General features: G+C 38.8%; 1 protein-coding gene and 1 long non-coding RNA gene across 2 annotated transcripts; one reads left to right on the plus strand and one right to left on the minus strand.

Moving 5' to 3' along the window:
* The first annotated feature begins 1,374 nt into the window (after positions 1-1,374).
* LOC146391254 (cornifelin homolog B-like) lies at positions 1,375-5,348 on the plus strand. Its single transcript, XM_084924145.1, has 4 exons — positions 1,375-1,561; positions 2,548-2,646; positions 3,734-3,879; positions 4,686-5,348. Exons 2-4 carry the CDS (start codon positions 2,550-2,552, stop codon positions 4,773-4,775), a joined length of 333 nt encoding a protein of 110 aa, XP_084780271.1. The 5' UTR covers positions 1,375-1,561; positions 2,548-2,549; the 3' UTR covers positions 4,776-5,348.
* A 3,357-nt stretch (positions 5,349-8,705) lies between these two features.
* Positions 8,706-10,432, minus strand: LOC146391255 (uncharacterized). The gene is made up of 3 exons (XR_014799914.1): positions 10,164-10,432; positions 9,932-9,995; positions 8,706-9,542 (listed from the first exon to the last, which is right to left on the minus strand). It is a non-coding gene; the product is annotated as an uncharacterized LOC146391255 (long non-coding RNA).
* Positions 10,433-13,907: the final 3,475 nt, after the last annotated feature.

Consider the following 13,907-nt stretch of genomic DNA (forward strand, 5'->3'; position numbering starts at 1 on the left):
GGTCTTATCCAGAACTACCGACTGAGGGATCCAGGAATGCTCTACTGGACATATGCCTCTCAGTGCACCAGATACTGAAGAGCCCTCCCACAATGTCTGACATCCATGATGCGTCTCACCGAGTAGGATATGGGATATGGGACAAAAAGGCTTGGGCCATGGTTGGGGAATTGGTGATGCTAAAGGGCTTGACCAAGTACTCGAAGTGGCCCTGATGGGTGTTAAATTTTTCCACTCTCCCCCCCTCTCGTATCAGAACCAGGTGATAGGCGTTACGGAGATCCAGTTTTGTGAACATGGCTGCTACTTGTAGTAGCTCGAAAATAAAATTGTGAAAAGGCAAAGGGACTGGAGGACCATGGCTGTGTCCAAATTCAGGGGTTATATCCTTCAAAGGCTGCAATTTCAGGCCGATTAAGTCACAGCAAAATGGCTAGGACTTTCCAAATTCTCTATATCAGTCATCCACCAAGGACATAGCTGCTACTGTTTTCGTTGCTAGACAACAGGACCGTTCAATTAAACAGTCGCACGTCCGGTCTTCACGGCCTTCGAAGGACTCGGTCTTACATTGTGTAGTTAAATAGAAGTACAAATACTACTGTTAAAAAAATACTCCAGTAGAAGTTGAAGTACTGTAAAGAGTAGCTCTTTGGAGGATGTTTCTATTTTTTGGTGAAAAGCTAACTGAACTTTGTGCTTTATCAACATAATGATAAATAATATCAGTAGATATTAATAAAAACTTTAGTCTATTTTTTTTTATTCTAATTTTCTCAGCTTGAATCTGATAAAGGGGAAGAAGGAAAATTAAAAATATATTTGTATTTTCTGTTGCCTCCAGTTTAGAGGAGGACTTTGCCTCTGAACAGAAAAATGTGTACAGTCAGGGGTTTGGTGGATTTAGCAGGTGGGGGAAAAACTGGTTTTAATCGATCAGTGTGGGGAAAAAAAAAATCATAACTCACATTAATTTGTACTGAGAGCTCGAGTAGATTTGCAGGCTGTGATCAGCTGACCTGCTGCTCTTTGAGGATGTAAACACCTGAATTATACCTGATGTGAGCAGATGTTTCATGAGTTGTCCTGGCTGATTTCCATCCTCTACACTGCCAGTAAACTGTTTATGCCATCTTTTTCTACATGGTATGAAGGTGGAATTCATTGAATGAATTTAAGGAACTTCAGCTAAAATTCAAATGAATCTCTGCTGAATCTCAGTTGACGTGACCTCACTCTGAGCATGAAACCACAGCCACTGTGTACCTGACACTTAAAAAACGTCACTCCCTTTATCCTCGCTCCTCCTCAGTAGGGTTAGCTAGATGCTTAAATACTGCAACTTACATATACCAGCCGTCATTCCTTTGTGGTGGCAAAAACAAAACAAAACAAACAACAAAAACACGCAGTCCCACTTTTAACCCCTGACTTTGGTCTTCCATGTGTTTCTGTTCAGGCTCAAATGAAAGGCTCAAAGGCATCAATTCCTCTTTCACTCCCTGATTTGTAGTTAGATACTAAGTTGTTCCCACACAGAGCTCAGAGATCTGCAGAAAAGGTACGACAGATATTTTATACTAATGAGCATCTTCTAAGAGTCAGTAATCTTTGAACTCATGATACTTTGGTATAAGTGTTATCAGGAAGACGTGCAGCTGCAATGATAGATACATTATTAATATTATTATTGTTATTATTATACTTCAACTGCAGTAACAAAATAAGCGGACTTAATGATGCATGTTACTTAGGGTGGATGCTAAATAAATATATCCATCACCGTAGAAGTGACAGATTACATCTGTTTTACTTTCTGTGTTTGAAACAGTGTTATTCTGGTATTTAATATGTTATATAATTTTGATATAGCATTTTAAATGTCTGGCTTCCTCAAAATGCTGTATCATTTTGAAAATGCTGCTTTCAGTTTGCCTGAGTTGTGTTTTTACGCAAGACACATCAGACCTCTACACACCATCTTGTGGAGAGGCATGATGTTACTTCACCTGCTCTGGCTATTTCTGAAGTGATCGGCCATGAATTTGAATTTTGGCATCAAAGTTCAGACCTACGTGCACAATTACAGCAGGTTTTATTACTGCGAAATGTATTTTTAAATAGTCAAAAACTTCAATTTAGTTTTATTTATATACTGCAAAATCACAGTCACAGCTTTCTCAAAATGCTCATGTGGCCATTAAGTTCTGCATAGTGACATATCTATTGTTAAGTTGTGCTCCTAAAGTATAAAACATATACTAACATCTGTATTTCATTGGCAGCTTATTCAGTTATTATAAGGTTATAAACATAGACACCACACAGACTTTATCAGACACCAGTTTTAAAGATGCAAAGAACACATGCATGGCCTTTATGTATATATATATATATGTACATTCTTAGTAGTTTCTTGCACAGTGAACTTTTTTGTCTGTACTGCACATAAATAAAATGTGCCTCTGGTCTGAGGTCTTCATAGTGATTTACATGAAGCTAAAAATCCTGTTATCTGTATCTGTATTTGCGATTTATCTCCTCCAGCCATGGCTGTCCAACAGCAGCCCACCCAGGTGATGACAACTGCCAGTGCTGGGCAGTGGACCACCGGCCTTTGTGAATGTTGTGTTGATATGGAGACCTGTAAGTCAACCGAGCTATTTCTGCAAACAGCAGCGATTAGTGCATCAACCGTCTCCTTAGACTTTGCTTCAGACTTTCTTTGCAATCATTTAGCAGAGAGTCTAAAGTCAGCAAATATTCAAGAATTTCTTAAAGCAGTGAGACTATCTCACCAGAATGTCCAGGTAGTAGTATTATAGAGCAACAAAGTTTAAGTTGCTTTAATGGGAACAGGAATTTAAATGTTAAAACTGACCTAATGTGGTCTCTTTGTGGTTTCACTCAGGGAAAGCTGAAATAGCTCCCCCTGGAGGATACCAAAAACATCACAATGGTACACCAGTGCAAAATTTAAAGTGGATCAAACTCAGTGGAGACCTTCATGTCACAGTGTCACACAGGGACATACGTAACTGTGCTCTTCAACATGTTTTTTTAATGGATTATTATATCTCTGTATGTATGTTTTAAGATCTTCTTTCCTTTTTCACAATCAGGTAAAATGTTTGAAAAAAAAGAACATTAAAAGATTTAAACAACATATCCATTTTTTCCCCAAAGTGACTTTTTTAAATCAAAGACAATAAAACAAAAGACACAAGATTTTTCATTTGACATGATCACATTCATGAAACTTCTTGTAAAATCTACTAGCGTTAACATTCATAATGCCACACGTAAGAAGTGTGGAGGCATAAATGCTGTGGTGGAGGTGTTTCTGCAGGTAGAAGCAAAAGAAGAAATCTTGCCCTGCTTCAGTGGTTCTCTCACAGAGGAGCATTAAAGGACAATTTGACTGACTAGAAACTGGAACAAAATCATGCAGTCAAAATATGAAGAAATAGCCACTGAAACTTTCATAATGTACAATGAGCCATGCAAAACATGATGTAGACATGAGAAGAGGAAGATGCGCAACAAACAGACAAACTGACAGCACAGAGAAGGAGAAGTGCTAAACAATGAACTCTCCATGTCTTTATAAAACAGATTGAAACTGCAGCGTTAGTAAAAATCTGTTGTTTGCATTGTGATTTAAAACATAGTTATTATATATGAAACGTGGACATTATATATATAATAACACTGTACATGTTTCTCCTCAAAGGTTGCTGTGGCTTTTGGTGTTTCCCCTGCATGCAGTGTGATGCAGCCAGTAAACATGGATGGTGCTGCGCACTGCCACTGCTGGATGTTTGTGGTGTGGTGTCCTGCTTACTCCGTGGGTCCATCAGAGAGCGCCACAACATTGTTGTAAGACTGCTTTCAGATGGAGGACACTGTTACAAACTACATTTAAAAGATAGATGCGGTCACTGGAGGAGGTGCAGTTTTAAGACTTCCTAAAAGTCCTGGAGGTTTCTGCTTGGAGTAATAAGTTATGATATTTTCAGAATATAGTAAAAGTCCTGAGATTGGTCTTTATTATTGAATGTGTGTATTTCAGATGTGGTTCTAAAATGAACTTCATTGCATAAAATGTGGGAAGGAACCTGCACCTGCGGCTACTTGTTGTAACAAACTCTCAGATATTTGGTTACCAGCTCCACACAGCATTTTTAAAGGACACAGCTTTACTGTTCATGTTACTCTCAGTGCTGACGTCAGCCTGTTTTAACAGTTAGCTGTAGCAGGTTCCTGCCAGCATCAAAAAGCTGATAGTTAGTGAATATAGTGGAGCTTTTAGCAGATAAGGAGAAAGAGACTGCCGTCATTCATTTACGTCTTTATTGTTAGTAAAAACAGATGTTGAATGTTGTGATGTGAAATTTACTGTCTGGAAATCACAGGAAAACCTCCTCTGCATGTTTCTGTTACTAGTCATGTTGGTTTGAGTTCAGAATAATCAGTGCCGTACCCGATGCTGTAGTATTGCCCACTTTTTACACAGTGGCAACCACAACAGCACCATTATATATTTTTTTATATAGCGCCAAATCACAACAGCAGTTGCCTGAAAGTGCTTTATATTGTAAGGTGAAGAAGCTGAAATACTGCAGAGACCCCGTAACTCCTGCTGCTTCATCCTCTCTTTCTGCTTCTTCTCCTCCATCCTGCAGGGCTCGTTCTGTGATGACTGCTGTAAAGTGTGTTGGTGTTACCCATGCGTTTGGTGCCAGATGCATCGTGAGCTGAAGATCAGGCAGTAATAGTAGCCCGCCACCTCGACTGCTGCCAGCACGCAGGTCGTCTGTGGATAGGATGCAAACATTTCGGCTGTTGAGGGCCTATGTCACTGCTGAAGAAAAATGCTTTAAATTTGTTGTCATATTAATGTGTTGAATCCTAAGTGACTTTTTCAGGCCAATAAAATCCTTTAATTTTATACAACATCATGTGTGAGATTAATTGTCCCAGTGTTCAGATATAAACTAGTCGTATTCACTCATTGTGAACTTTGATAGGATAGTGAGAAGGACGGTATCATAATATATGCAGATGAAGTAATTGTTTGTAATAGTGGAACCTGTTGGGCTGAAACTGTGTTTTTCTGTATAACATTGCATAATATAATGCTGCTGTATTACAGCATTACTACTTCATTTAGATTTATTTGACCTAAAAACATTTGAAAGAAAATCCACTGCTTCTGTAACGGTACTTTATCACCTTATATTATTTTTCCCTTAGAAAATTTGTTATAAAAATAAAAGTGCGCCATGCAAAATAAATAAAAATATCTAGCAATGAAACCGAGAGTACCCGAAATCATAAACATTTGAGTTCTTTGTCTAGTAAATCTTTGAGATTGGGTTCTTCTTATTCTGATGTGCCTAAAGCATTGCAGCATATCGTTGCTTCCAGTTGCCTGAGGCCTCTCTTCTTGCTACACTGGTGTAAGAAAACGCCGGACCAGTACACTGACACTGTAGATGTAGTCCCATTCGATACCTGATCTTTGTTTACTCTTGCTTCCTGGGTGAAAATGTGTAGCGAAGAATCGCTGCAATAGTATTTATTTTCCACTACATGCCCCCCTAATGCCTCTACATCACAGAACTTATGGCTATGCAACAAATCTGAGATTCATATTTTTTGACCAGATCATGCATGTACACAACAATGAAGCCTTGACTGCCTTAGTAAAGGTAAACACTGAAAGGTAAACACTCTTATTTTTGCCTACCTTATTTAATTACTAAATACTACAAACTGTTCTATTCACTTCATTTACACAAAGTTGTGTCCAAGGCGAAAATATGAAGAGTTCAAGAAGTTATTGGGTATCCAGATTTTTACAGACCCAAAATGGGACCTAAAATTCCCAAACTGTAAAACAATGCTTAACCTTTCACATGAGGCATACTGAGCGTCAGCTGAACAATATGAAACTGAGGCTACAATTTGATATTCTGGTGTGACGAGTCTCGATTTCTGCCAAAACATTCAGATGTTAGAGTCAGTGTCTGCTGTAAACATTATGAAAATATGGATCCGTGCTCCATTGTATCAACAGTTCAGGCTGGTGATGGTGTGAAGATGCTGGTGATATTTTTTTTGGCACACTTTGGGTCCCTTAGTACTAACTAGCATACTAGTATTTAGGACTAGCATCATTTAAACACCAGAGCCTAACTGACCATTGTTGTGAGATGTCAGAGGCTCACCTCCACTGAGGAAGTGTCGATAGAAATATAACACAGAGTTCAACAAAAAGTATAACTGTATGTGAATTTGCTGAAGCTAATCTGTTTAGGAGCAAAGATATATTTCATTCAATGTAACAAACATACATATTTTGTTCGATGTAGTGAATAAGCAGAAAAGTACAAAATGTGTTGATTCTGAATACTGAAGTGTCATCTGAGTTCTGGAGTTAGGCAACCGGATGAGCCATGGGGCATCTGCAGGGTTAGGGGGGTTACTGCATTTATAAGTAAATATTAGGAGGTATTTCACGGTTTAAGGCATGTGATTTCTTGGCCAGCATCATCTACCCGATTCCAAGTACAAATTTCGTAAGTCATGCCATGTACGCATTTTGCAGATTTCTTGCTTCCTCATTTTCATGTTGCCCATGTGTATGTTACACAGATGTTACAACAGACAGTTTCTCATCATATTGTGTATTAGAAACATTCAGATTACTATAGACAAGTTTATTGAGCTTTTACCCTCTTTGATAATTATTCCTTACAGTTTTGTGGTATTTTCTTGTTATCAGTTCTGAACAAGTTAGTACATTTCAAACAGGCATTTAGGATCAAACATTTTTTAGAGATTCAGAACAGTTCCCTTTTTGAGGTTTGGTTTCTCTTTTTTTTTGTTTTTCTCAGCGTCTTAAGAAACGCTTTTCCAAAACTCAAACTTAAAAGAAACATAAATAATAAAACAGAATACAATTTTAGTTTTTTTGTAGAGCAAGTCTAAGTGGAACTGATAAGGAGGATCGATAGGCAGGCAGACTAACAATTCCAAGGAAATGATCTACTGGTGCGCAATTCCCATCCCTAGACAGGACTATTTATTCACATCCAGTACCTCACTACAACACTTGCCTTAATTCACATAAAAAATGCACTTCTAAAGTATGTAAGCAGATACAAGCGACCATAATAATTTTTACTTTTTTTTTTTTTTTTTTTGTGTCCCGTTTGGATCTTTAGCCATCAGAATTGTTGTCTTAAGGCCAAGAAAGATGCCAAGCGGATTTATTTTACCAAGTGGATCATCATGGCCTTGCCATATTGGTCCATTTGATTGACCTTTATTATAATTATGTATTTATTTTATTTTCGGTTGCTACAAACGGGACAGACATTACTGGGGGATAGGACAGGGAGAAAGAATGAAAGAAAGAGAGGGAGAGAAAGAAAACCAAAGGGGAGAAGAGACGGTGAGAAAGGGGGGGAAGAAAGGAAAAAACAAACAAACAAACAAACAAAACGCCTGGATCACCTGTATGGAGAAAAAAAACAGAAGAGAAAGCAAACAACAAAGAGCAACATAATAAAAACAGCACCATCACAATAAACTAGCTAGCAGTAGATAACAGTAGATACTAAATAATAAACGATATTGTGCAGCACGCAAGATAGACAGCGCACAATGTGCTTTGAGGCAGCAGCCAAGAAAGGTGTAGTCCGCGTCTGTGAACACCCGTGTGTACACCTGTGTGCATACCTGTGTGGATCAGCATGCTTGTATTCCAAAGGTTTCTCCATGTAACAATCTGCTAGGGAGTGTGGGGAGCCATAGCCCCGTCCACCAGGGTATGAAGCAGGTATGGAGGAGATCCAGGTCCCAGATATCCAGAGGCCCCAGAGTACAAGGACCCGAGGAGGACCACCAAAGGGGGGGGGGACCGTGCCACCCTCCTGGGAAGAGCTGAGTAGAGCCCCAAACGAGAGGTCACCCCGCAGCTACGGAGCAGAGGCCAGAGGGGGTTGCAGTGGCGTGCCCGCGGGCTCTGCCGGCAGCCAGCTGTGCCAGAGAGGACCGAGCTTCAGGCCCAGAGGCCAGAGGCCTGAGGGCATCCCACCCCCCGGAAGGAGCCCAGCCGGGCCACAGGCGCCCAGCCCCGCCAATCGGCCACCAGGAGTGAGCCGGTACATGCATTTACTTTTTTTTTTTTAAGAGAAGCAAAAACAAAATGGTCTTCTCTGATAAATGAACCATTTATGATGCCATGGTAGAAGCAGCAGACAGAGAGGTCTTCACTGACACATGTGCTTTCATCGCAGTTAACCTTTAATGATATGATTTACGTTAGTTTTAATTCGCTCAAAATTAGACGAAAACAATTATATAAATTCTGGTGTTTGGGAGTTCTCCCTCTACATTTTTACATCTCTCTTGATCTATAAAGGCCTGACCGGAGGACAGGAGACAGTTGCCATGGTGAAGTGGGAAGAGTGGTCTTCTTATTACAGAGAGAAGTTTGTGCCATACAGGGCGAAAGATAAACCAAGTGCAGTTCTATTATAATGCATAATACACTGTAAAATCTAATTAGTTCCCAGAACTCAAAAAAATTGAGGAAACTCGTTGCCTCAAAAAAAACTGAGTAAAGCTTAGCTAAAAATGACTAAATTAGGACAACTTGTTTATTTTGAGTGCTCTGTACAAGCTCATTTGTTCCCAGAACTCAAAAAAATTGGATCAAGTTTACGTAAGATGACCAAGTTAGGGCAACTTACTCATTTTGAGTACACTGTACAGCCTTGTTAGTTCCCAGAACTCAAAAAAATTAAGGAAACTCGTTGCCTCAAAAAAACTAAGTAAAGCTTACTTAAGATGACTAATATTGCAAGTCTGCAGTATTAAGAATAACTTGATATTTCTGACTGTACAGTGCTAATTGTTTACTTACTGACAAACATTTCAAGTTCAACTAAATGAAAAAACAATTTGTGGTAACCTGAATATGATTAAAAATTATTAACAACACTTTTTGTAAGGATGTTAAAATCAGACCAACTTTTATTTTCAAACACAACAAAGTATAACAGCCAACATACTGGACACTGTTCTGCTGAACAACAAACAATTATATTGCCATCACTGTTATAATCTTACAATGAAACAAAGTCTCAGATTTAGTTATTCTGAAAATAAGTTTAGGCCTACCACAAGTTTGTTGTGTACTTACATCACTTATATAATCAAAATAAAATATTTGTTGTTCTGTCACAAATGCAGTCTCTAATTTAAACAACACATTTGTTTTTCATTCCAACACATGAGCTGGAATGTTGTAATATTTTAAGGATGGCTTGTTTCCAGTCCAGGCATTACTGCCTGAATGACTGTCATGGATCGAGGTGATCCAAATGTAGGTGCAGAACAAAGTCTTTAACTTCCCTTAAGTACAGTGGCAGTGGATGTGGGTTGGAGATGCAATGAGCTTGAACCTGCAGGCGACCACCTTCACTGACCACACCATCTGTGACGGAGGACTCATCTCTCCTGGTGTCCTGCAAGCAAACAATCATATTTTTTGGAACATGAACTTAATTGCTTTCTTAAAACATTTTTTTCTGCATTTGGTATAAAACAGACTCCAATTTGGACAATCTCAGGCTCCCTCCCCACCGGAGAGGTGATATTCAATGTCCCAATTGTCAGTCTGGATAGCCCTGACCACCACCCAACACACAATAATGTCATGAAAGCATCATTTTAAAAAGGGCTATGCAAACATGGCCAATAACTTTCATTCTAATGATGTGCAAAATGATTTGGGAACAAAACTAATTTTGCTGTTAGAAAACTTGCAGACTTCACTATATACAGTGTAGACCCTCTAAACTAAGTTTGGGGGATGTGATCTTTCAAGAAATGCTGTTGTTGTTTGTTTACTTACACAGCATGTCTTGTAGAATTAACTGGAGTCACCAGCAACAGCATAGTGCAGTCATATCTCAAGTCTAATAACAGAAGACAGGAAAAGATCAGTACAGAAACAACTTCCCCAAACCAAAAAACAAATAAAACAATAAGTAAAACAGGCTGATCTAAAGTATGATTAAAGTTCAGCCTGATTAATATAAATGTCACTGACAGTTGCTAATATATTGGAAAACCAAAATACTTACCACTGAGTTGATGTCTTTCTGTCCAACGGCAGGAGTGCTGGTCCCGAGCCTCAAAGACAGTAAGAAGCAAGCAGAGGGAGAAAAAACAGAACATTTTTCAGAAACCGATTTGATCCTTAATGGCTGTGCAATCATTGTAACATAGAGTTTGCTTATGTTGTTAAATAAAAGCTAGATTTGACATTAATAGATGCCACAGATGTTCAAGGTGCCACAAAGCATGAAAAAAATGGACGTCTCTATGGGCTCAAAATGTGGTCATAAATATTTTGTACTTGTAAAAAAGATTTGTGTGTGCGTAAAAAAGATTTGTGTGTGTGTAAAAAAGATTTGTGTGTGTGTAAAAAGAATTTGTGTGTGTGTAAAAAAGAATTTGTGTGTGTGTAAAAAAGATTTGTGTGTGGACTTAGCCCAAAAAAACCCCTGCAAGTTACAAGTATGAATTTTGACCCTATTTTTCTTCCTTTCATCTGATTGGTCAATGTCATGTCAATCACAAATGTAACAATCCAATCAGAGAACAGATGGGTTTGGCTGTCGGAGGGGCGCTTTTTTGAACTGCAGGTCCTTGAAGGGTGATACAGTTTGAAGCTGGAGGATCTCTATATAAATATCCGATAGCAGCTAGGTCCCCTAACTTTCAGCAGCTGTTGAAAGGATAAAGTTGTGGTATATCAGTGGTTAGAAATACCATTATTACTTTAGGATTAGTTTAACACAAAGTCAGGGCTGACCCGGGACCATTGCTGTGAGTCACAGTGCGCAGCATAAAAGTCCTTTCACATCGGACCCAGGATGTGCTGCTAATGCTAACGGCTAACTAAAAGCAAAGGATCCAGAATTTGTTGCGCTGGCTGCTGGGCTCTGTGGGTTTTTGCAGCAGCTCTACCTGTACTAGATGCACCTGCTCCTTGTCTTTTCTATCTCTGACTTTATGTCCTCTACAAGAGTTGCTGTTTTTTTTGCTGGTTCTTCAAATGTTCAATAAAAACATGTATGCTAATTCATAACGAAGAAAGCTTTGTAATGAAGACTGTCATTTCCAAAACACTGCCCGCCCCCACCCCGCGGTCCGCAGCGCTGTTGAAAAGGCTGTGGAAGTCCCTATATTAAACACGTAGACCTGTGACACAAAAATCACCAAACTCAGACGACCACAGACTGTTTTCCTTCGTGGTGATGAAGGAAAACGCTGGGTTGGCATGTAAAAGGGCATTTATTCCCTTCAAAGACCTGCAGTTCAAAAAAAGCGCCCCTCCGACAGCCAAACCCATCTGTTCTCTGATTGGATTGTTACATTTGTGATTGACGTGACATTGACCAATCAGATGAAAGGAAGAAAAATAGGGTCAAAATTCGTACTTGTAACTTGCAGGGGTTTTTTTGGGCTAAGTCCACACACAAATCTTTTTTGCGCACACACAAATCTTTTTTACACATACAAATCTTTTTTTTTTACACACACACAAATTCTTTTTACACACACAAATCTTTTTTACGCACACACACAAATCTTTTTTACAAGTACAAAATATTTATGACCACATTTTGAGCCCATACGTCTCGGAAAACGTCGGGGCATTTTTGCAAATATGTGATGTCTTGATAAATCGAGCAGATATTTGAAGCTTCGACAGCTACATTCTCGCCTGAAAATATCTTAAAAGTTGATTTTGTGACCCAGAAAAAGTAATAAGCTTTTTTAGCCGCGCTCCTCCGCCATTGCCGCGCTTAGAAGTACGCACAGGCTCCGACAACCATGGCCGACATATGCGATCCTCCTTTTCCCCAGATTACCCTTTCTGGGTCACAAAATAACCTTTTAAGATATTTTCAGCGGAGAATGTAGCTGTGTAATGCTCAAATATCTACTTAATTTATCAAAATATCACATATTTGCAAAAGAGCTTCCACGTTTTCGGAGAGCTGTTATCTACCAGCGCGATAGCTGACCGGGGAGGTCAAGGCTTGATAAGAGTCCGCGAGCACAGCTAACTCCTGGCTTATTGTTTTCAACCCCCCCTCCGAAGAATTTTGTCTGGGCTCTTATCTCACTTTTTTATTTCAAACAATCAACAGAAAATTTCACAGACATATTTTTTAAGGTTTTTAAGGCTGTGGTGTTAATTTTTAAGTAACATGAGCCCAGCCGCAGCAGCAACGCTAGGCTAACACTAACTAGCTAGCACGATTATAAACCTGGTGCTAAACTAAGAGAAGCCACAAAATCAGTTTGAATAAGAGTAAACATTTACTCACCAAGTCAGTGTATCAGGTAAAGATCCACAGCAATGACAACAATAATCTCTTGAGCTGACGCTTTTCTAGGTTTGCTCAACATATTCCATAAAAAATGCTGGCACCATGAACATGCGGACTGATCCGTGCTAGGGAGGAGGACGGTAGTGACGTGGCATTTTCAAAACACATCTTTCATCCTTCCGCACTGAGAAGAAAAACTTCCATCTTACTTAGTTTTTCTAAGTTAAGACAAGTCAAATAAATTGAGTTTATCAGCGTTTTTGCATAAAATGTACTGGTAACTTATTTAAATCAAGTTCTAATAACAAATTGATAAAAAACTGAGTTCAGCCTATTTAATATTTTTAATTAAACACAATATTACATTTTACAGTGTAGAAGTGTTTACTAGCTGGGTGTTGTGCTCTTTGTTGTTTAGGTTTGCTAAATGAAGTAAGACACACGGTGCTGTTAGTTACTTGAACCTTTAACTGTCTAATTAATTTTAAGAAACGTGTACTTTGAGTTTATGTTGTCTTCTCTCATAAAGAACCTGACAATACTTCAGATACTGTTATCTTCTGCCAAGACATCAGCTGCCTTTTCCTTCCATACCTGAGAATAGAAGCTAACTGTTGTGTTGAGCTTCTTCTTTAATCACTTACATGTAAAATCTACAAATGTGATGACTTGTTCCTCACGTGTCACTAGCTTTACACCAGATGTGTGCGCTGTGTGTACTCATTCCTGGAGCTGTCAGTAAAAATCGAACATGGTGACCTATTCTGAGTTTATACTTACACGGTTACACCGTGTAACAGATTGCAACTACCCGAGATTTCGTTAGTTTTATTGAGTTTTGGTCTCACCTTCTAATTCATTGTGATACCCGTGCAACCCATGCAGGACATACCCTAGTTATGTACTTTACTGTCTGGGCCAAAAACATAAAAAACCAGCTTTGACAGCACGACACTGCCTGTGAAATCAACTAAAGACCCAAGCTAGCTCGTTAGCAGCTAAAAATGGCATCTTGTTAATTTAATTAAACTGACAACAACTGTCTTGTTTCTTCAGACTTTAATCATCTTCAATAAATATCCTTACAAATGTGACACTGTTTAAGGGGAACTAACAGCAATATTTATAACAGCAAGATTTATTCCCAGGAAGCATTTTTACGGCAAAGAAATAATCAACCAAACACAAATTTCCTCATCTTCGTGTAAATATCCAGCAGCTTCATTTAAAAAAGCAGACATCCCTCCAGCCATAACAGTAAATAAGTGAAATAAATTGTGGTAAAAATACAGATAAAAATACATTTGAGCTAAGTCATCTTGTTTCCTTTCCCAGAAGAATTTGACTCCTGAAATGTCAAGAGAAAAACCTGAGGTAGTGACCAGTTTATAAAATACTACTTCATCTCTTGGACATTTACATTTTTTGGTTGATGGTGTAGTATTCAGTCCATAAGAATGCATTAATATGCAGGGTTGGTTC

This window comes from Perissodus microlepis, chromosome 3 (genome assembly GCF_051167445.1).
Source record: "Perissodus microlepis isolate ML-2025 ecotype Zambia chromosome 3, ASM5116744v1, whole genome shotgun sequence".
NCBI lineage: Eukaryota > Metazoa > Chordata > Actinopteri > Cichliformes > Cichlidae > Perissodus > Perissodus microlepis.